Raw genomic sequence first — 24,659 nt, 5'->3', positions numbered from 1 at the left:
CATACACACAAACACACATGCATGCATGCAGATGCGCACACAGCTGAAGGAGTCCTACAAAAGTGACTCCATTGGTTATTGCCCCACCCAACAGCCACCACACCTTGCAATCCCCAACTCTGGCTGGACTGGTTATGATCTCACTCACAACACCGCAGCAACCGGGCCGGTGAGACCAAGGTGAAGAAAGAGGTTGGCATGAGGGGATCCGCGTCCCGAGTTCCACTTGCATGTACCCCTGGCCCAGTGAAGTTAACACTTGATACTAGTGTGGGCTGCACATTGCAAACTCAGATTATAGAGAATATATGGTCCTGGAACAGTAATGTTCTTCTGTGAGTGCACCCACCAACCGAACTCAATGGTACAAGCATACAATCACCCACTCTTGAAGATGCACATTATATGTACACGCACACACACACACGCGCATGCGCGCACACACACACACACACACACACACACACACACACACACACATATACAGACACAGAAACTTGCACACACACACACATATGTGCACACGCAGACAACTGTCCCATGGAGCCATTGCCACAGGGTTACTTGGAACCAGGGTCCCATAATTGGCAATGCAGACATAGACGATTCGAACAAACCATGTTGTGACGCAGCCAAAACCAAAGATCTGGAGCAAATACCACCGTGTAAGCCTTCCCCTTCCACAGACACAGCTGTGGTTCTCTTGTACCACATTTAAAGTACATGTACTGACATGAAGTAAGTACAGTACACAGTACACAGTACACAGTACACAGTACACAGTACACAGTACACAGTACACAGCACACAGTACACAGCACACAGTACACAGTACACAGTACACAGCACACAGTACACAGCACACAGTACACAGTACACAGTACACAGTACACAGTACACAGTACACAGCACACAGCACACAGTGTGGATTGCAAATCTTTTTGAAACGTGTGAACGAAAAAGATGTTAAGAGAAGTGCAAAGCAGAGCTGGAGTGCAGCCGCCCAATAACGGACTGAAAACTACTAGTAGTAGGATGAAAAGAGCACAGACGAAGCCAATACAGTCAAAACCAGAGGCAAATGGTATCAAATGCGAATGCCCGCCTCAGCAACCGCCAAGGTGGGAGGTGAGTCCAACTGCACCGGCCGAAGATTCCGGGATCCGCGCAAACACATCACGCTGGACCGGAGTAGGGCAAAACTCAATTTGCATCGAACCCAAGACATAACACAGCTGTATGCTTCTCCAGTCTTCGCGGCTTGAAGAGAAGCTATCCGCTTGTAGAGCGACTCCGCGTGCTTGCCCAAACCACCAGTGGTAGAGAATATGGCCGGAACAAACGACGAATGCTCTATGTCGCGGACACGTTGCTCGTAGCAGCGCCGCTTCTCCTTCTCGTGCTTGGTGTAGCATGAGGCAATGGAGGTGGCGCGGTTTGAGGTCGCATGAGGATTGAAAACCCTCACATCGATGAAGGTGCGCTCAAACCGGCCACCCCAGATGCCACTTGCCGCAACGTCGAGACGGGCCTGCTCAGTCTGGATAGCGGTGCGATACCGGAACTGCTCCCCAGTGACCGGCTGCAGGTGGGGCTCCACGGAGACATTGTGAGCCACTCGCTTCAGCATATGGGCAGTGAGGTCACGTACCTCATTGTGCCGCACCGACGGAAACTCCCCTGTGGGGCAAGACAAAGCGTGAGCGACTGAAAATGTGGCTCCACAGCTGCAAGATGATGGCAGTCGCTGTGGAAGCCAGCCGTAGCGCAAGTGGATTCCGTCGCGGAACTGACCCTTGGTGAGGGTCAAGCCATGCCGCTTCAAGGGTCGACAGGTCAGCCAGGAAGAAGCTCCCTTCTCCGACGCTAGCGCAATGACCCGCTGCAACTCAGTATCCACACATGAGGAAAGAAGCACAGCATCAGCCCGAACCGAGGCGTCAACTGTGTTCTTCGCTTGCTTCTGGGCAGCGCGTACATCGTCAATGGCGGTGCCTAATTCCATATCTTGGACCAAGATACGGCTTGTCAGGGGCGCGGTGATGTCTCGAGAAGACTGATATTGGGAGGCTCGCGACGATGGGTGGGGCAGCCCGAGACCGCCGAAGCGACACGGAAGAGCAAGGAGGCTGCGCTCCTGGGTATTCAACGGTCCCTGCCCTTCTGCCCAGAAGGGCAGGGGAGAAGGGCAGGGGAGAAGGGCAGGGATCAGCATGTTGGACACAGCATCATCAAGTGGAAGCAGGTGCTCATCCATAGCTGGCATGCCTCGGCAGAGAAAGGTCCACTTACTCTGTAGGCCATGGGTGTACGCGGCACACAGAACACAGTACACAGTACACAGTACACAGGACACAGCACACAGGACACAGTACACAGCACACAGTACACAGCACACAGCACACAGTACACAGTACACAGTACACAGTACACAGTACACAGCACACAGTACACAGCACACAGTACACAGTACACAGTACACAGTACACAGCACACAGTACACAGTACACAGTACACAGCACACAGTACACAGCACACAGCACACAGTACACAGTACACAGCACACAGTACACAGTACACAGCACACAGTACACAGTACACAGCACACAGTACACAGCACACAGCACACAGTACACAGCACACAGCACACAGCACACAGCACACAGTACACAGCACACAGTACACAGCACACAGTACACAGCACACGGCACGCGCAGCAAACACTCACTCATGTGAGCCGAAGACAGCACTCTTAACTTACTGCGACATGCGACGTCTGAGTGCTGCCAGCATAGCACAGTGTTGGTTGTGTTCACTTAGGTGTTCATCAGTTTGACGATGTTTGCCACACAGGTAAGCCATGCCACAACGAGAACATGCTGTGATGTTGTCCAAGTCATAGCAGACAAAACATGCTGCTACACTTGGACACCATTCCAGTAGTGCAATGTGGTGATCAATGCTCACTTGGCCTCTCTTGGATTGACCATGCAGGGCAGCAATGAGAGAGATGTATAGTACAGGATTGTCCACAGTTGTTGGTGGTAAGTACACAATTCCAGACACTGAGAGACCAGTTGCACAATTGCTTGGCAGGCAAGCACTGACATCCTTAACCAATGACTTCAACGCTGGGAAGAGTTTGGAACTATCGACAGGTGCTATGGCAGTATTCTACAGCAAAACACACAGTAAAGGACAGTGCAAAGAGAACGTGACTGAAGCCCGTACAATCGAAACAGACAGCATATCGCACAATACTGTATAGCAGGAAATTTTCGGACGGAATATATTTTCGTACGATTTCGTACACCGCCTTTTTGTACTAAAATTAATTCCGCACTAAAATTTGTTCATGTGACTTTACGTGCACTGTACATGGGTACTGCTTACGAACACGTGCATTTAGCATGCAGCACTGTACGAAAATAAAATCCGTACGAAAAGTCGAAATTCGGCTTTGTCCGAAAATATTTCCGTCCGAAAATTTCCTGCTATACAGTAATTACTAACCAGGCTGATATAGCCAAATGCAACGCGTTCCATATCCATGGTTACCATGTTTTAGAAGTTTTCACATTCTCCTGTGTGTTCACCAAGTAATGAGGTTCAGTGAGACAGACACTATACAGTAGATCATTACTGAGTACACTGTGTTGCAGTACACTGGATTCTTTCAGAATGGAGTTTGGGGTGTGGATGAAAACTAGGGTAAGGATAACGCTGCACTACCAGCTTACCTCGAAAGTTAGCAGTGCTCTAGCCATCAGAATACAAGACTGCATCACTTCCACATCAGGTACCCTGTTCTGGCTACAGTTGTTAATCAGTGCTGCTGTGTTATCTGCTGGATTTGAGCCATGACACCATCTCCTGACATAGTCCATCACAATGTTGTAGGGATGCTGTGCTGGTAGAATGAGACCCATTGGAGTTGTGAGCACCCTTCCATTTACTATCAAGGATATGTACAGGTTGTTGTACATATCATCCAAGAACGTGTGCAGTAGTGTGGACACTGTGTCATTATCCATGGAGTGCAGGTACTGTTGTAACTGTACAGCTGACACAGTAGTGTGGTCGTCATGGACATAGACCTCGCGCCTGATAGCAGTTGGTACATGTTTCCACTTGCACAGTCGTAAACCAAGTGTTGTAAGCAATGATGGTGAAATAATCCACTCACTGCTACAAGAACTTGACATGACCTTACCCAGGATCACAACCATGCATTGTTGCAGAAAGTCGTACATTGTAGCACATGAAGGGACTGCACCATCCTGTGATAGGTAGCGTGATGACATCACTCTCTTAGCAAGGTCTTCTACCACCTGTACATTGGGTATATCCTTGTTTAGCAGAGTGGAACAATACAGTTGAATGAGTTTCAGGGCACGTTCAGGGAGACCTGTTGCAAGACCAATTCCCAGTGTTGTTGTAACACGCTGGTACACCACCTGAAGACGGGATAGCGTTTCCTGGCTGAGCTCAGTTTGTCCTTCCCTGCTGCCCATGGTCTGAGATATGTTTGTCCTGCATGACTCCAATGAAAGTTGGATCAAAATCAGCTGCAGCTGTGATTGCTCTCTAGTCGTTTCCTGGTTACATTTCAGAAGAAGTCTTTGGGCTTTGAGATCCAAATCGTCAAAATTGGTGTCAGAATCTGGTGCCTCGCATGCACGCCAGACAGAGGCACAAAGGCTGCCAACTTGAACGGATAGCGGTGCCTTGTCCAATCGTTGAACCCTGTCACGGAACTCTGCAACAACTGTCGCTGTCCCAAACAAAGTTGCAAACAAACCAATACACGTTGCTAATCTAGAGAAAGGAAGAAGTTCATCATCAGACAGCAGATCAACAACCGACAACGCATTCTCGATGTTCACGGCTTCCTGAAGCAGTTGGTGACTCCAATACATTGCTTTCTCTGCACCACAACCTCTACGATGATCAACATCCTTCACAAAGCCAAGGAAGTGTTTGCACATTCGCTGTTGGTACATGCGTTGCTTGTCTTCAGGGCATTGGTAACGGCCAAACTCGGCAATGAATGGTTGAAGTGAGTAGCGATCCAAATACGAATTGTAATCCAGGAAACAAATCTTGATCAAAGGATCAAAACGTACAAGATGAACCACATTGGCATCAGTTGCAGGCAAACCCACCATCACACAAGCGCAATCAGATGAGAACGAGGAGCGTAGTTGAGCTAGAGCATGGAATGAGTCCTTGTCATCCTGCTGTAATGTGTTGTATGCTATTGTCAACAGCTTCAGGATTCGATGATTCGGTTTCAGACCGTCGTCGTTGAACACATCAAGACCAATCTTCTTGAACACCGCCAGCAACATGGTTGGAGTTAATCGACCACCTTGTAGAAGACCAGCTGTAATGCGTACAGCAAGTGGAACATTTCCACAATGATCCACTAACCTCTGTGCATCTTCAATGCTCACACTACCTTCAACACACAGACCATGGAGAAGACCAACAGCACAAACCTTTGTCAGACCATCAAGACGGTGTTGTTGTAGTTTAAACTGGGCAGCGTGTAGGTCAAAGTAAACACGACTTGTGAGTAGGACATGTACGCTGTGTTGTTGTCGTAGTAGTCGCTGGATGACATCTTGTAGTTGGAAATCCTTATCCGCATTGGCCTGGATAGCATCCTCGGCATTGTCCAGAATAACTAGCATGTGGTGTTTGCTACCATCATCATCCATGGCATCAGTTGATTTCGTTGTCTTGCCAGTAGTTTCAGATGAAGCTGGGTTTGTTTCGAGTCGGTTTTGAATCATTGCCTGGACAGCGTCAACACCAGCTACACCGCGTAAGTCAAAGAACTCCACACGACAACCAGCATTGCGACATACATGTCCAACAGCAATGGCTACGGACGTCTTACCAAAACCAGCTGGTGCCGCAAGACTCTGCACTCGTGTAGATGATGACTTGGACTTTGTTGTGAGAATGCTGTGACTGATCTCTGTAACAATGTCATCCCTGCCAGTGAAGTGGTCGTCCAGGTCTGGTAGAGATGAGTTGCTTGAATGTGATGATGTTTTTGAAACCTGAGCTGTAGTTGGTCCAGTACTCCTTGTTGTACCCATACTAGTTGCACTGGTTGTTGCTAAAGCTGATGTTGCTTCTTTGGGTGTTGCTGTATGTCTGCTGGAGGACAGTTGTTGATCAGTCTCACTACCTCCCTCTGTGTGGACTGATTGTTGTGTTTTCTGTTGTCCAGGCATCATCATGGTATCACCTACCAAGACAAAAGGAAGTGAACACAACTACGATGAATGTACAGTCTGTATAAGTATGAATCTGACATGACCCTGTATAGATAGTACTCAGTCTCGCCAGTATTTCACTCTCTGCGCATTCACTATCGCATGCAGTATAGCCAGACTGTCACATGCCTCTACCAAAATGTTTACCCATCGTCATGACATTGGTTCACTTCTATTTCCTTTTGAACACTTTAAGCCAACCTCTTGCTGGCGCCCTTCAATGTGTTGCCTCAGTGGACTCTTCATTAAAAACAGAACTCACATCCACTACTAGTATCTGAGAATTTGTCTCAGTTGTCTCATTGTCTTTCTGACTGGCTTGTTTCATTCTGACTTTCTGCATTCCAGTGTGCCGCTTACTTGTGTTGGCCTCTAATCCTTTTCTGTGTGCTGCTGTCTGCTCGACCCTCCTATGCGCAGCTAGCTCTCTTTAGACTTCAGCTCGTGCAAGGACTTGAATAGGCTTTGCTTATAGGAATTGCGCCGCCGCTCAAGCAAAATTGTCCGATTTAGCCGGGTTTGGCCTTTGCAGTTTCTTTCTTTTAAATTTTACTCAGGGGTTTCATCGGGTAGTAGGGTACCCATGCTACCCGTAATTAGAGCGGGTATTCGGGTAGCAGTTTGCACCCGAGACCCCGATCGGGTAGTTGGAGTACGGTGTTTTGGAAAACGTACATGTACACAGCACAGCTACGCACTTTCTATGTAGAGCAAGTGCACACTCACTGTACAAACTACCGGTATGTCAAAAATACCCGACAGGGTACCCGTACTACCCGGATAGAAAATTAGAAATACCCGAACCCGTTACCTGAGCAAACCCCTACCCGTTGCAGCCCTAGTTTTACTTATTGTTTCTCAAGTCTTTCTACTTTTACTATACCGGACCTGAGGGCTCTGCCACACTGATTTCTCTGTGCTTTGGGTTTGAGGTACGCTTCAGGGGAATGACCAAGAGGCGCTTATATACTTTGTGCCAATGGTCTTGGGATAACTAACACATACTAGTAGGGATGATAAGCTGGCCACAACTCTCTCTCTCTCTCTCTCTCTCTCTCTCTCTCTCTCTCTCTCTCTCTCTCTCTCTCTCTCTCTCTCTCTCTCTCTCTCTCTCTCTCTCTCTCTCTCTCTCTCTCTCTCTCTCTCTCTCTCTCTCTCTCTCTCTCTCTCTCTCTCTCTCTCTCTCTCTCTCTCTCTCTCTCTCTCTCTCTCTCTCTACGACTGATCTCCTGTCGGTGGCCTCAGACTGGAAACTTCTTGTCGACTCAGTTAGTGCAAAGATTTCTTTCCCTAGCTGTGTTGCACTTACCACCCTAAGACCAGATATAGTTCTGTACTCTACGAGTCGTAGGATTGTATTCTGGATGGAGTTGACAGTTTGTGCTGAGGACAGATTCAGTGTCAGTAACTCGCGGAAGGACAGGCGGTATGCGGATCTGGCCGATCAATGCCGAGCAAACGGGTGGCAGGTCGTTTCTTTTTCGGTTGAGGTAGGTGTGCGTGGTTTCATCCCGGACTCTCTTCGGAGGGCTCTGAAAGCGCTTGGGTTTTCTAATCGAAGAATAAAATTTATTTGTAATTTGTGCAGTAAGACGTCTCTGCGAAGCAGCTACATCATCTGGTTGCGACGTCAACAAAAACACTGGTCGGAAGATCCACTTTTCTGAGGTACTGTATGTGGGGCTCCGTTTATTGAGGTGCGTTGAAATTTATTCTCTTTATCTTATTATTTCTTTTCTATAATTTCCCCATATGAGTTCCTATCAGTTGCTGTGAACACCTTGAGTGGAGAGCGCTTGCTCGAGCGTTGAACCGGGTTCTTAATCCACCATACCCAGTTCGCAAGGCTGGGCGGGGTTGTGAGCAGGCTTTCATTTCATCTTTTCTTATTATTTCTTATTATTTCTGCTTTTCATCTCATTACAAAAATTCTGCGCTTTTTCTCCATCTGCGCATAAAATCTAGACTGACAACCTGCTTGTTAAATCATGCACCTGCTTTCAGGCGTAAAAACCCTGTTGTAGAGGTCTCAGTCCTCATTTGTTAGACTTACCTGTCTTTATAAATGTAACTTTCTCTCTCCCCCTCTTTCTCTCTCTCTGTCTCTGTCTGTCTGTCTGTCTGTCTGTCTGTCTCTCTCTCTCTCTCTCTCCCTCTGTCTCTCTCCCTCTGTCTCTCTCCCTCTCCCTCTGTCTGTCTCTCTCTCTCTCTCTCTCTCTCTCTGTCTCTCTCTCTGTCTCTCTCTGTCTCTCTCTGTCTCTCTCTGTCTCTCTCTGTCTCTCTCTCTCTCTCTCTCTCTCTCTCTCTCTCTCTCTCTCTCTCTCTCTCTCTCTCTCTCTCTCTCTCTCTCTCTCTCTCTCTCTCTCTCTCTCTGTCTCTCTCTGTCTCTCTCTGTCTCTGTCTCTCTCTCTCTCTCTCTCTAAGAGGATGTACGTTCTGGAATCAAAATGTTACCACATGTAGTATTCTGTGCCAGATGGTATCGGTCACCTGGCCGAGGAAACCGAGGTGCTCCCTTTTTTCTATATTCCCAGTTGAACTAGCACCGTAATACACTTTCCCCAATGTTGGAAGAGTGCTCTCTACTACATCATATTAGTAGATAGTGACTTGTGTGGATATTTCCAAAGAAAACACCTCTTCATATTTATAGAAGCTCGTGAACAGAATAAAATCTCAGAACCTGTAGCATTCTGTACTCTAACTTGTATGGTCTTGGTCTGAGCAGGCTTGCTGAACAGTGTACGGTTCCTATTCCCAATCAAACATGATCCCGTAGTGATACATGCACCAGTCGCCGTACCAGAGCAGTGTACTGTGAACGCATACACCTTTCCTTTCTATTATAATTCTTTACGTTTCTCACCCGTGGTTGGCTTCCACCCCCTCCTCTTTGATTGGAAACTACATGCTATGGGATGTGGAATAAATAAAATACCTGTATACCTGTATACACGTGTGCTTATGAATTACTTGTGAATATTCGGGTGGAGTAACACAGTATCCCGCCAAGCTGTATCTCTTCCTGAGATTGTATAACAGCCCTAATCCAGCTTTCCTGGGGTTCTCAGTCAAAAGACCTGGCCTGTTGGCAGTAAAAAGAAAGTAAATTTAGCCGGATTCACGGCTGCATCACCTGGTGTGTTGAGGAACACATCAAGCAAAATAATACATTCGCATCGGCGGGCCACCACTTCGCCCATATATCCTCTGTCCAATGCAGACCTCACAAGTGAGTCAGGGGAGAGGGGATAAGCGAGTCTCTAAACAAACTGGAGTGTAAAGGCCCTATAACGCCATAAACCGCAACCTTGTTCCCTGCCGCTGCTTCTGCACATTCTACCAAATTGGTGACACATGCTGGTGCAGTTCTCTGGAATTCCCTCCATGCGGATATCCGAGGCATCACCAAACTGGCCGCCTTCAAGTCAAGCGCTTTGCAACACATTCTTGCCTGCTTTTAGCTTTACGCCCATGTTTCTGTAGCTGTGCTGGAACTGCTCATTTTTGCCAGTTTTTGGACGGACAACTCCCGACACATCAACATCTCCTGGCACAACAAAAGGCACAGTAGTTAATTAAAATTCATACTATTATTACAAAAATATTTGGATGAGACCTCTCTCATGCGGTCCGTGTAGTACTCTGTAACACAAAGAGGTTCCAGGCTGTCCAAGAGAGTGCTCAATACCGAGAGGCAGAGCTGGTTCAAACAATAAGAGGACAGAGAAAGTGTTTCCCTCCGAGTTTCATACACTAAGCGATCATCAGAAAACTGTTTTCTGATGATCGCTTAGTGCGTGAAACTCGGAGTCAAACACTTTCTCTGTCCTCCTATTGTTAGTACTCTGTAACAGTCTAATAGTCGTTGTACTGTGTAGCAGTATACAGTCTGTGTAATGTCTAGCTGTATACGGTCAAGGTACAAACATAACGCTATACTGGTTACTGGTCATGTAGATGTTACCTGTACCAGGAGGTATTATTCCCGTAGCTATGCAGAAGACGTTACTTCAGTAACGTCTGGCGCTAGCCAGGGTCCACACAGCTTTAATTTGGTATTTGTGTGTTTGTTTGTTTGTTTGTGTCACGCCTGGCGCTATCCCGTATCTGTCCGTACCGTACCGTACCATCAAACACAGCTGGCCACATACAGCTGGCCGCAATATTCAAATAGGGCTTTCAAACACAAGATCATAACGTGAAGCAACTTGGAAGAATGGGTATGAATGCGAAGTGTATGGGGGAATGCATGTAGGGCGATAGTGCGGGTTCGAATCCCAGGATATGCCTGAAAAAAATAGGAGAATTGAAAAATTTATAACATCCCTATGCTTTTTTTGCCGTCATCAAGGCGGTAGACGGTGTCGTATTACCCTCGATCGTACCTGTCCCGTACCTATCCCGTACCGTACCATCAAAGACGGCTGGCCACAATGCATATTCAAATAGGGCTTTCAAATGCAAGATCATAACGTGAAGCAACTTTAGGGAGGGCCCGAATATGCTTGCGCATATTTTCGCATATTTTGGTCCTTTGATGCAAGGTCGCATAAAGTAGCAAATCTAGCATATTGTACCAAATGTAGCATATTTTGCTACAAGGAGCAAAGAATTCGCATAATTATAGGGCAGATTGCGGAAATGGACAAGGAAACGTACCACGGCACGCTCGGTCAGGGAACACTTCCAAACTTAGCCCAGAAGGAAAAATGCTCATCCAAACACGAGGCGAAGATTTGACCCGAGAAGAGAGTGTCTGTGACTCAAGATCGCATAAAGTAGGAAATCTAGCATATTGTACCAAATGTAGCATATTTTGCTACAAGGAGCAAAAAATTCACATAATTACCACTGATATCAGTTCGTATTTCGAGCATATTTCCAGCATATTTCCAGCATATTTTTCTGCTTTTGTGTAATTTCGAAGCATATTTTGAAGCAAGTGGCCAATATGCGAAAAGCATAATATGCGAAATTTTTGAGCATATTTGGGCCCTCCCTAAGCAACTTGGAAGAATTAGTATGTATGCGAAGTGTATCGGGGATGCATGCAGGGCGCGATAGTGCGGGTTCGAATCCCAGGTTATGTCTTTTAAAAAAAGGAATTTTTTAAAGAATTTATAACATCCCTATGCTCTTTTTTGTCTAGGTCATGAAGGCAAAAAAGCATAGCGTAGGGCCCTGAGCTTCCAAGCTCTCTCGTTATGCCTTCCACGTCGCAAGGCTGTTGTCATAGGAACAGCCAACTGAGAGGCAGCACGTGCAACTGCATTGTGTGATAACTGATGTGACCCACGTTGCTCTAGGCTGGTGTTCAAGGTGATTGCTGCAGCAGCTACTGGGTACATGCATATACATATTTAGGGATCAGAGTGACGTGAACAGAAGCTAAGAACTCGCCACAGACTTTGCCCACCACCCTTTCTGCACCACAACGCAATGGGGCGTGAAGCTAATACGGCTCTACACCCGCATACAGTACACCATGCTGTTGAATGTGTTCACCAACTGTTATACATGTACATGACCTCACGCCTTTATTGTTAGCTAAGTGCCTGTGTACACTCTCATTAACCGGATCACGTTGATGCAGAGATCTTTTTGAAGGGACAAGCAATCCCTCACTGCCGTCTGCACATACTGATTATGGTTATGATTTTGTGTTGGCTACTGTGTGTAAAGGGTTTGCTGGTAGACACACCCGTGTGCAGATGCAGTGAAGATCAGGCTGTAATACGTTCCTTGACAGTGTACAGAACATAGGATATTGTCATGCTTAATCTACTCAATTTGTCTGAAACAGCGAGTGCGTTTGATTATGCCCTTGAATCTCAACTAGCGCTATTCACATCACCCCATGTGAATAGGGTGAATGGATTCGGAATCGATTCCAGATTTTCAATCGATTCGGAATCCATTCACCCTATTCACATGGGGTGATGTGAATAGCTCGAATCGATTCGCGGGCATAATCGAACGGGTTCATGAACGGATTCATGAATCGATTCGCGGGCATAATCGAACGGATTCATGAACGGAACGGATTCATGAATCGATTCGCGGGCATAATCGAACGCACTCACAGTGAGTCGCTGTGTTTGCAAAACAGTATGGATCATCTTCTATGTAAACACTTACCGGAGGACGAGCCACGTGTTGACTCACAGTCTGCCGACATTGGCTTCGCCGGATAGTCAGTATCCCCACTGGCAGTTGCACCGCGGCGCTTCGCCATGGTACTGGCGACATGTTCCGCTACATGAGGCTGGCTGCGTTGAATCAGATTCAGGAGCGTCTCCACCTGTTCGTCCGTTTTCTTCAGCATCAGCCTCACCACATACTCTGCCAGCTTGAACTTGTCCTCCTTGGCAGGTGCGCCAATATATTCCTCTTCGTCCAGAACATCACTCTCCAGTAGATCTTCCAAGATTGTGGACGCATCCAAATTTGCAAATAAGTACTTGATGTTGTATTTCACACTGTCCGGCATTGTGCCATGCAGAGGCGGAGCACAAAGCCTGCCCACAGGGCCACAGCTTGAACCAATCACTCTTGTCTTCCTCTTCCAGAACTGCTTGCCACGACCTCGAAGCTGACTAAATAACGTCCCAACTATTAATTGATCACCTGGCCACCAGAGATTCCCGGAACCCAGACCGTCCACATCGATCGAATGCGGAATGGCTCGCTACGCAGACCGAAAATGTCTGAGCAAGAGCAACCCGTATATCACCATGATCAGCACTGCACTGCACTGCACTGCAAACTCTTGCGATCGACGTGTAGCATAAAAGTTAGTTTCGTGGCGGCAGATCATGATGACTGTAGTCTTGTAGATCTACATGAAGATGGCTTTGAAACGTTTGATACCGGCTAGCTCAGTCAGTGCGGTCCGCATGGTCTTTGCGGATGGATCTGTCATCGGCATCTGTGCGAGTGCCGGTAGATCTACACCGAGTAGACACGGACGTAGTGAATTTTTAGTGCAGTGGACCTACTACAGTCTACTACTGTCGTGGACATGGAAATCCGGTCGTTTGAACGGGGCCCGCGCCCTCACAGCGTACAGAACGCTGCGTGCAGGGCACGTGACATGTAACGATCCGATGCGACTAGCGCGCTGCAGCGCATTATACAGTTACTAATATAATGCATGTGTGTACCGCTTATCCACGGCTGCATGGCCAGCACCCTGGGACCGCTAGACGTGCAACCGGATTTCCATGTCCACAATAGGACTACTACTAGTACTAGTACTAGTAGTACTAGTACTAACGTTAGTAGTAGTACTAGTACTTAGTAGTCCTGTATGTACTAATGTAGTGTAGTGACTGCAGGGTCGGGTCTGTGGTCGAGCGCAGCTTGGTTTGCCTGCGCTGCGTCACCAGGTCACCATGCATGGACCGCAGCGCTAGCGCAAGCTTGACAGTTGACTTCGTATCTACGTCCCTGGCGCGGCATGGCATGGCCTGGACTGCACTGGTGCTGCGCTGATCGATTCTGTACTACCGCCGAGCCGCTTCGTGCCATTGCCATTGCATACTGCCCTTTACGGCTTTAGACTAGTGTTGGACTGGTGAGGAAGAGAGGGGATACTCAATAGGACTCGCATTAGGACTCGCATTAGGACTCGCATTAGGACTCGCATTAGGACTCGCATTAGGACTCGCATTAGGACTCGCATTAGGACTCGCATTAGGACTCGCATTAGGACTCGCATTAGGACTCGCATTAGGACTCGCATTAGGACTCGCATTAGGACTCGCATTAGGACTCGCATTAGGACTCGCATTAGGACTCGCATTAGGACTCGCATTAGGACTCGCATTAGGACTCGCATTAGGACTCGCATTAGGACTCGCATTAGGACTCGCATTAGGACTCGCATTAGGACTCGCATTGGGACTCGCATTGGGACTCGCATTGGGACTCGCATTGGGACTCGCATTGGGACTCGCATTGGGACTCGCATTGGGACTCGCATTGGGACTCGCATTGGGACTCGCATTAGGACTCGCATTAGGACTCGCATTAGGACTCGCATTAGGACTCGCATTAGGACTCGCATTAGGACTCGCATTAGGACTCGCATTAGGACTCGCATTAGGACTCGCATTAGGACTCGCATTAGGACTCGCATTAGGACTCGCATTAGGACTCGCATTAGGACTCGCATTAGGAGTTGAACAAACGAACTACTACTAGTAGTAGTAACTGTTACTTTTAATCTTTGCACCTGTTCATTTTCCTGGTGCAGTGGTGGACTGGGCCATGGGAGTCGTGTCGGTGAAAATCCTGTACTGGACTGAACCGTAACCAACCACCTGACATGCAGTGGGCAGGGAATGCAATGGCAGATACAGTCGTCCCTCTATAATCCGGCACCTTTTGCAACGGCGTTTTCTGCTGGATAAACAAGGGTGCTGGATTATCAAATCCTGCCCTCCGATCCAACCCGGCCCACATGTTATCATACATGTACATGTTTGTGTCGTACGTCAAAATGTAGGGATTTTCTGTGTCAAACCAAGTACTTTGTGGAATGCATGTCTATAACATACACTTGGGAATATCTTATGCACTAGCATAGGATATTCCCAAGTGTATGTTACATGTGTTGTGTATGTTACAATGGTCCCGGACAGTCTGCAATGTACAACTGCTGGATTAGAAAATCGAATTATGTACAGTATGCATGTGGGCGCAGTCAAACTTTCGGTTCTCGGCCAAATCTTGACCAAATTCAACAAGGGTCTAGATGGTAGAGAAAACTCTCAGTCTCAGCTATCGCCTTGAACTGGTCCGAAGTCTCTGTGATGAAGTTTGAGTGAGCGGCGAGCGATCAAACATTTCGATTTTCTGCGCTGCGTGCTGCGAGTCACCACACGGGTGTTTCGCAGTGGCCACTCGTCAAGATGGCGGCAAATCCGAGAGTACAAAAATTTCGACTCTGCGTGGCGGATGCGAATCTCGCACGTGCATGCAAAATCTAGCCTTCTGCAGAGCTGGGAAGAGCAAGTGTGTAGCCAGTGTAGGAACGAACGACGACCTTTTCCGAGAGAGAATGTGGCTCTTTTCATCCCAACATTTTACTCGCCACGCTCTCCCTCCCAGCTTATTGATACGAGTATGTGCTACCGACTCGAGTAGAAGTCTCCATCTTCAGAGTAGGCCAGGCAGAATCGCAAGGTAGAAATACTTGCTCACTTGGTTTTTTTGGTCCTTTGAGGTGTTGATGTGATCGTTGTGTACAACTCGAAGTGACAAACTTGAGACCCCCGCGCCACAAAAAACTAAGGCGCGCCACAAAGTTTCGTTTGGCTGTTCAATGAAAGGACGTATGGAAGCAGGGATAAAAACTATCGTGGCTGCCGGCAAAACTCCTAGTAATGTAATAAACGGGGGTGTGACTTTGGTAATTCCAAGGAGAATGGACGCACGGCCATTCCACAACGAAGACGAACTACGAGCTCAAAAACACTCCGATTTTCAAACAAACGACGCAGGAACGAAGACATGGCCACAGTGTTCCCGTGTGGCCTTCAAAACACCTAATTTTACTTCGATAGCGGCTGGTTCAGGGCAAATTCAGGCCCAATTCGACAGCGTCGTACCGCTCAGATTCGCCCAAAACACGAGGAAATGTACGGTAGATCCAAATGCGTACGCATTTTGCGTACGGGGACGACTGGCCAGAGTTCATGCACTGCAAACACCCGTGACCAGTGCGTGAAAAAAGGGATTTTCCTAGCTTCATAACAGGCGGCACGTGCCAGGACCGGCGCGGCGCGACGTCACGGCAAGGTAAGCTTCTACTCGAAAAATTTGAACAGTTCCGAGCTAGATTCAGTGAAATGGCTACCAGCTACTGGAGACCGATTTCGTCTCAGATCTGGAGCTGGACTCGCGTTTGGGGCGCGTTGTGGCGGACAATGAACAGTGCTCTTGGCGAGTTTGGGCTCATTGTATTTCTCTCATCAAGAGCTTTCCAACGAGCCCAAGATCTTCAAAATCGGTGAAGTAGAACCAAAGTTATGTTGGAAATGGAGTGCGCATTTTCTTGACTGCCACAAATTCTGCGGAAGCAAAAAGTTACGGACTCCAAAGGCCAAGGTTTTTTTAAAAGCGTAGAAAATGAACTGAAAAATCCGTTTTCCCAGAAAGTGTGCTGGTTTGCAAGGGTGCTGCATAAACAAGTGCCGGATTAGAGAGGGACTGTATCTTTTCAAACGAATCCTGATGACAATGTGAGTGATATTTGTGGATACTCGACAACATTCCAGTGCAGTAATACTCAGCAGAGATCTGTATGCAGGACGGCGCACTGCGGCACTGGTTGCTTAGCTTAGTCAGCGGCTGGAACTGGAGACCGTCGATGAGTGAAAGTGCAGACCGTGGCGTCCGCGATCCAAACTCTGGGAGAGTTTACTAGTAGTCTTCAGAGGTGCATTCCCAGCGTGCTAGGCTGTGAGCTGCATCAGGGTGGATGGCGCGCACATGGACTCACTGCTGCACACTACCCGTGACAGGGACAACGAACACGATCGACTCTGATGTAGACTACTATTCCGACTCCGGTAGGTCCACCGTCTCCAGGCGTACTAAGATCATGAAGGCCAGAGAATCACCAAAACCTTTCAAGCAAACGGTCAACAAATGAATGAAGTGCAATGATGGGATGGAAGCAAGGAGGTGAAGACCAGACTTTGCTGGACAGCTAGAAGACGTGTTATGACCAATGCCGTAATACAGCCGAGTAGTACACTGTCAGTGGCCAGGTGAGATCGGTAGAACAGTTCAGATGAAGACCTTTTAAATTTTGACGTTAGAAGTCTACAAATAACTACGACTTCTTGGGTGGATCCAGTGGGACTAAAGCCTTTTCTACTTCCCTCTAGACTTTTAAAAAGGGGAAGTATACCCTAAAATCAAATTTTCACCAGTTGTAGTCTTCGGGGTGCTGAGTCGAATGGTCTTGGTCCGAGGAAGCTGAGACGCTCCCTTCCTACTTGAATCCCAATCGAACTCGCGCACTTCCACCGAAAATGGGTGACTGCGCCCTACTAGATGGGGATTTGTATGCAAAATGTCACTAAAAGCGCCATTTCGTTCTTATAAAAGCATGGATGACCGCGATTGGCCCATATGTTGTAGTCTTTTGGACGCTGAGTCGATTGGTTTTGGTCCGAAAAGGCTGCGATGCAGCGTTCCTCCTTTATTCCCAATCGAACATGGTTGAAGAAGCGGTCACATGCTCCTGCGTACGCCAGTCACCTGGTCACCGTGCCTGCAGGGTACAACTTACTAGCCTGTTTGACCTTTTTTGGGTGCAGTCCTGTCACTCGAGTTGAACCTTGGTGTGAAAGTTGTCGCCTGCTGGCGTAGTGACCAGGTGATTTGGGCACCCAGGAGCACGTGACCGCTTGTTCAACCATGTTCGATTGGGAATAAAGGAGGAACGCTGCATCGCAGCCTTTTCGGACCAAAACCAGTCGACTCAGCGTCCAAAAGACTACAACATATGGGCCAATCGCGGTCATCCGTGGTTTTATAAGAACGACATAGCACTTTTAGTGACATTTTGCATACAAATCCCCATCTAGTAGGGCGCAGTCACCCAGTTTCGGTGGAAGTGCGCGGGTTAGATTGGGAAAAAAGAAGGAAGGGAGCGTCGCAGCTTCCTCGGACCAAGACCATTCGACTCAGCACCCCGAAGACTACAACTGGTGAAAATTTGATTTCAGGGTATACTTCCCCTTTAAAAGTAAATGGAAGTAGAATACAATGTATTTTGTGGTCAGGCCCCTTATGTCACAAACACCAAAGTAGGTTCAATATATTACCAGGAGTACTGTAACATAGCTCCAAGAGTGTACAGCTGTCTGTACCACCTCTACCCAGTGATGCGACGGCAGCACTTCGCATCACGTGACATGCTCCAAAAGGTTACACTGGGAAGCAGTGCAAAGTCACCACAAGAGAGTTGAACCTAAAGCAGGGCTGAGTAACGCCCTGGATCTATAATGCCCTGAGTGCAAATACTTCGAAATAATGTGTACGGGTTTATCACGTGATGAAAGTTGCAGACCCCATAGACTAGAGTATCCCACTCTTGGGGGGGGGGGGGGGGGTTAAGAACTCTTGCCACTACTCATAAACATGCTACAGTGCTGCTCAATGAAATCCAGTCGCGGCACTAAGGTTCGCGCCGGGCATTCCAAAGCCCCAGACCTGCGAACACTGGGCTGCAAAATGGTGCCAGACACAAACTTGAGTGACGCGACTGGATTTCACTGAGCAGCATTGTACGATGTGTTTGGTGTAGACCTTACTGCGGTATACACAGCGTAATGGTATTCTAACTGATCAGATTGTCCTGTAGTGTAGACCTTACTGTAGTATACTATGTAGTAGTGGTATTCTAACTGACCAGATTGTACTGTAGTGTAGACCTTACTGCAGTATACTATGTAGTAATGGTATTCTAACTGATCAGATTGTACTGTAGTGTAGACCTTACTGCAGTATACTATGTAGTAGTGGTATTCTAACTGACCAGATTGTACTGTAGTGTAGACCTTACTGCAGTATACTATGTAGTAGTGGTATTCTAACTGACCAGATTGTACTGTAGTGTAGACCTTACTGCAGTATACTATGTAGTAGTGATATTCTTACTGATCAGATTGTCCTGTAGTGTAGAGGTTTAAAACGATTACACCATCAGTTGAGATGATGCTTTGGCGAATTCGCGGAACGGCTATTCATTAGTAACTCATGCTGTAAAGTGTATACATAGTGCCCATCTGCCGTTTCCCTGCCTAACAGCGTATACATAGTGCCCATCTGCCGTTTCCCTGCCTAACAGTGCATGCATAGTACCCATCTGCCGTTTCCCTGCCTAACAGTGTATACATAGTACCCATCTGCCGTTTCCCTGCCTAACAGTGTATACATAGTACCCATCTGCCGTTTCCCTGCCTAACAGTGTATGCATAGTGCCCATCTGCCGTTTCCCTGCCTAACAGCGTATACATAGTGGCCGTAAGCAGTTCTGCTGAGTCACCACCATGACATCATTCACATAACCTCTATTGACTATAGTGGTATTGTCCCTGGCCAGACTATCCTCAGTGTACTATAGTGAATCAAGTTACCCGTGACACCGGTTGTGAATGGCATTCTCAAACAGATGTTTGCAATAATGTAACATGGGTTATGTTTGCGGTGAGAAATGATTTGCATTTTGTGGAATCGAATCCAGTTCAGGCCACACTGCGATTGTGATTGGATTTTGAATGCAGTTCAAACTAGCACTGTTTGAGTGAAGCTTGAGTAGGTCAAAGTTCACAATTGGCACCCCTCTTCACAGCATCTATACATGAAAAGGGTAGGACTTGTTGCTTATGCCATATTATATATATAAGAAAAGGGTTTGCTCCCCACACCGGAGCTCGCGCTATTCCGAAAACTATAAACTAAAAGAATAAAAAAAAGATATTTGTGTGTAAAAAAAAGAGTAGAAAACACATGAGCAGGGTAATGCAGCAACCATCCACGTCTGTAACAAGATGATAAAGAGTCATAACGTGCGATAATAGGGCACAAAACTGACAGGCTACTGAGACATTCAGCGACCTGAGACCGAGCTCTAACACATGTCCAGTGCACAAACCAACAGCCTTCCAACTTGGAAGGTTCATGGTTACGTAGGACAGAAGAGGGGAAGGTTTGTGTTTGTGTGTGTGTGTTATCACTTTCAACTGCCCGCTAATGATAATATTATGATACTCTTCTAAACACTTCACATTCTTCTGTGCTGGCTAGGTCTCACACCGAGGAGCAGTACAAGCAAGCATGGACTGATTGTCAGTGTTCAAGTACAGGGAATCACCATGCAACACAGAACATGCAGTTTGTCCACCAACAAGTGCAATGTCAACTGATAGCCGAGTAGCAAGGTAAGACCAAGTTCAGCTGCAACTGAATCAGATAATTACATGTACACTCATTTGATGTATATTCACGATGTGTACAATCATGTTGTCCCCCAGGCCCCAGTACTTTCTGTCCTGTTCATTATACAGTCAGACCTCGTTTATCCGCTCCTCTTTTATCCCGATCCATCGCCATCCAGAAGAAAATCGCTGGTTACCGATGTGCAGTACATGTTACGCATACAACATAACCGGACCTCGCGATCCGCATACCGGTGCATGATTTTGTGTCCAAACTGGTTGAAATGTGCAGAAAACTTCGCTAGTTGTACTGCACAGGACCCGCCTACATGTATGTATGATGCCACTCCTTTTGATATGCCACATGCATATACAGAATGTGTGTTCAGTTATCCGGTTCCCTCGCCTATCCGGATATTTTTTGTGGAAACGGATGTGTGCAGTTAAGCGAGGTCTGACTGTACTGCAATAGTTTGCCATACAATGTACGTCATGTGATAGTACGTTGCTATGCCAATACCCCACTTGTTAGGAAACCAGGCCACCTGCCTCGTAGTACTGCTCTTTTCTCTCCCAAACTCAATACATGTACTGTATAGCAGTACAACACATGTACTGTATAGCAATACAATACATGTGTTGTCTGAGCCCCCGCGACCAGTCAGACAGAGCAACTTGAATGTTCGGGTTGACACGTAATCTTACTTGGCCTCTTACGACGAATAAGGGGACAAAGGAAAGGTGCAGGGTTCAGGAGGACAACGGAAACGACAAGAGTACTAAAAAGGCAGAAAACCACGAGAGAGAGAATAATTACGGACCCAACACGAGGAGCTGCGACGACTACAGCAAAAACGGAAGACAGGAAAAACGGCGCAGGGCCACGAGTTATCACCAACAACGGACCCAGGCACGAACCCAGGCACGGAGCTAGGCACGGACACGTAATCTAGCAGTAACCAGTAACCAGGCAAAAGCGTGCAGACAGCAGGCAGCTACACTACGTACAATACATGTACTGTATAGCAGTACAATACATGTACTGTATAGCAGGAAATTTTCGGACGGAATTTATTTTCGTACGATTTCGTACACGGCTTCTTTTGTACTAAAATTAATTCCGTGCTAAAATTTGTTCGAAACTCGGGTATTGAGCCAATAATAAAAGTAGAAAGGAAAAGGACATATGGAAACGAGTTAAGAGTAACTCTCCACCACTGTTACTAGATACTATATACAGTCAGAAAGTGCAACAACTAGGCACAAAACTGACAGAGTACTGAGACATTCGACGTCCTGACACCTAGCTTCAACACATCTCCGCAGGACGTCGAATGTCTCAGTACTCTGTCAGTTTTGTGCCTAGTTGTTGCACTTTCTGACTGTATATAGTATCTAGTTACAGTGGTGGAGAGTTACTCTTAACTCGTTTCCATATGTCCTTTTCCTTTCTACTTTTAAAATTTGTTCATTTGAAATTATGTACTTCAAAGTACACTAGACATGATGCACATGATGACCTGGCTCCCGTTCAGGACTAGTGCGTGTGTGAAGTGGCGCAGTGCAGTACAGCTAGCTACATTTTGTTGTAGTCATAGCACACATGCCATGTGCCTTGGCACGCGCGTACTGCATGCGAACACGTGCATTTAGCATGCACTGTACAAGTACGAAAATAAAATCCGTACGAAGGGTCGATATTCGGCTTTGTCCGAAAATGTTCCCGCCTGAAAATTCCTGCTATCCAGCACTTGCAAGCCAGATACGTAAGAAAGAAAAAATCATCAGTCACACCACCGGGACTCAAATCAGAGACCTTGCTATTCGCAAACAATGCTCTAACCAACTGAGCTACATCATCACTCAAGAAACAAGAGAGTGCAACTCCCGGATGGGTTGGCGAAACTTTTCGTTGACGTAATCTTTTCTACGGCGCACGCGCTGCGAGTCTTTTGGGAAATTTTGCCTCGTGCGCTTGGCCGGGCTCAAGGGCGACAAGGCCGGTGCCCAGCACGTGCCCTCACACTGCTCTGCGGCAAAATGCGCGTGCTCTGTTCGACACGCGTCATGTTTTCTGAAAAAGGTGACATCCACAAAAAAATCCGCCATGGGCCGGGGTGTCTGCAGGTTGTGCAGAAGAAATGCGGAATTGCACGCTCTTGTGTATCTACTTTTGCTCTTATCTACGGTGAGCAGGTGGTCTAGTTTCCTAATGCTTTGAAATCCTACGTGAAGTCCAACAATTTAATTTGAAATTTTAATTTGCGTTTGCTCACAGGGGACATAGTTTGATGCGCTCCCATTGATATCGAGCAAATGGCTGAGGGCCCTCTTGAGTGGCGTGAGATGCCAGTACGCTTGTTGATTGATCTATCCTTCTTCCCCTGTGAGCAAACGCAAAATTAAAATTTCAAATTAAATATTTGGACTTCACGTAGAATTTCAAACCAGTAGGAATCTAGACCACCTGTCTCGCACTGTTCTGATACTAGAGATAGATGGAGTCATACTGTAGCTCAGTTGGTTAGAGCATTGCTCGCGAATAGCAAGGTCCCTGGTTTGAGTCCCGGTGGTATGACTGATGATTTTTCTTTCTTTCGTATCTGGCTTGCAAGTGTTGAGTTTCAAACAGAAAAGACTTTGAACTTCTCCGTTATTACGTCCAAATTTGAAATACCCTACTTATTAGGGATGATCTTAGAGTCGTGTCAAGTTTCCTGCTGGTGTTTTTCTGCCTTGCCCAGACGGATATGTGGACGTCAGTGCAGAACGCCTTTGTGATGGGCAATGTAGCCTTGCAATTGCAGCTGGTGGTGCTGGTGGTAGGAGGCAGGGTAGTCCCAGCAGAGTAGATCATGCGAAGATCAAGTCTTGCTCACACTCCGGGTGAATACCTGGCAGTGCAAGAAAGCTCCTTGGCACATCACACAATGTGGGTCACAAGAATGGCGCACAGCAGAAATAAATCCATATACTGCCGCTTTCTCTTGCTGGTTGTGCTGCTGCAAGTATCAACCTGTTGTGAACTGTTTTTTCCTCTCGCCCTCTCCTCATCAAATATATTTTTATTGTGAACTAGCCTCTAGTTTGACAGGTTAGCATCACTCTGCTATTGTGGCTCCTTGTTCACAACCAGAGTCAGCCACTCCCGTCTGTCTGTCTTTTTCTCACACTGTGGTTGTCTGTTTGTCTCTGCCTGTCTCCCCCCCCCCTCTCTCTCTCTCTCTCTCTCTCCCTCCCTCCCTCCCTCCTTCTATATCTCTGTTCAATTTGTCTGGTGGTTGGCGGAGTTGGCAGAAACGCTTATCGATGTGGTGGATGGGGGGAGTGTGAGCGCAAAGCCAAGTTGCATGCTTTACCCACATTTTTCTGAGGCATTAATCTGTTCAAGGTCCCCTCCTATATCCTCTGCTCATTTACAAGTTGCGAATATTTCCGAAGTCATGGAGGCAACTTAGGCCGACAGTTATGTAGGGCTTGAGGTGGGAGCTACCATCTTTTTAACTGCATGATGTACGTTTCCAAGGTTACTTAAACAATGTGCTGTCAAACACCGGGCCTCCTTATGTACTACATGCATCGTTACGAGATCAGCTAGAAATTGTGTTGCTAGGCAACGGCCAAAGTGTTGGATCGAGTTTGACACTACTCATGCAATGCAGTGCTTATGTTGGTGGCGAGTGTCGCATTACCATCGTGCTGTGGGATATCACAATACCATTGTGATGTGGGATATCACAATACCGTTGTGCTGTGGGATATCACAATACCATCGTGCTGTGGGATATCACAATACCGTTGTTCTGTGAGTATCATTGATAGATTTTTGAGCTACTCTTGGCTAGCGAAGGAGAAAATAATGAACTTCGAATTACAAGGATAGGAACTCAATCTCACTTCGAAATAAGCGTTCGAAGGACATAGCCAATGTACTGTAAACAGCTGTTCTGTACGAGGACTGGCTTCGAATTATCCAACCGGCGCACTTTTCGTTCTTCGAATTATGCATTCGAATTTGACTTGAAGTGACTTGCAGAAGATCGGTACGACGAAAAAGTTCGAATTACACGGAATGTTCGAATTATACCGTATTCGAATTAGAGGGAGTCTACCTGTACCATGGTGCTGTGGTGCATCGCATTCCCCCTTTGCTGTGGTGTATCACATTGCCAATCACTGATATCAGACCTGCACTACCGGACATATTGTGCTTGCCACCTGATGGCACAAATCAATTCAAAACATGTGCCTTACGGCTGGGGAAGGAGATTAGGAATGTACTTGTAACAGTTGATGTGGCTGGTGCTAAAAATCATGAAGCCATGCTAGCAAGGGATACACTAGATTGTGCGGTAGGGGTCAAAGGGGTGCACCGGGTACCCGCGCGTTAATCTCAGGTACCGTTAGT

At 47.1% G+C, this 24,659-nt stretch overlaps 2 protein-coding genes and 1 long non-coding RNA gene across 3 annotated transcripts in view; 2 read left to right on the top strand and 1 right to left on the bottom strand.

The window, feature by feature from the left end:
* LOC135813675 (protein IWS1 homolog) overlaps positions 1 to 24,659 on the top strand; it is an 83,675-nt gene that overhangs the window by 36,085 nt on the left and 22,931 nt on the right. The window lies entirely within an intron of this gene.
* Positions 2,758 to 13,097, bottom strand: LOC135806700 (uncharacterized). The gene is made up of 3 exons (XM_065320929.1): positions 12,432 to 13,097; positions 3,741 to 6,262; positions 2,758 to 3,174 (listed from the first exon to the last, which is right to left on the bottom strand). The coding sequence occupies exons 1-3, from the start codon at positions 12,781 to 12,783 to the stop codon at positions 2,758 to 2,760; spliced, it is 3,291 nt and encodes a 1,096-aa protein (XP_065177001.1). The 5' UTR covers positions 12,784 to 13,097.
* Positions 16,560 to 23,645, top strand: LOC135806855 (uncharacterized). Its single transcript, XR_010551311.1, has 3 exons — positions 16,560 to 17,071; positions 20,121 to 20,254; positions 22,996 to 23,645. It is a non-coding gene; the product is annotated as an uncharacterized LOC135806855 (long non-coding RNA).

Source organism: Sycon ciliatum, chromosome 1 (assembly GCF_964019385.1).
Source record: "Sycon ciliatum chromosome 1, ocSycCili1.1, whole genome shotgun sequence".
In the NCBI taxonomy this organism is placed as follows: Eukaryota; Metazoa; Porifera; class Calcarea; order Leucosolenida; family Sycettidae; genus Sycon; species Sycon ciliatum.
Note: the sequence above shows the minus strand (reverse complement) of the source record. Positions and strands in the feature narration are given on the sequence as shown.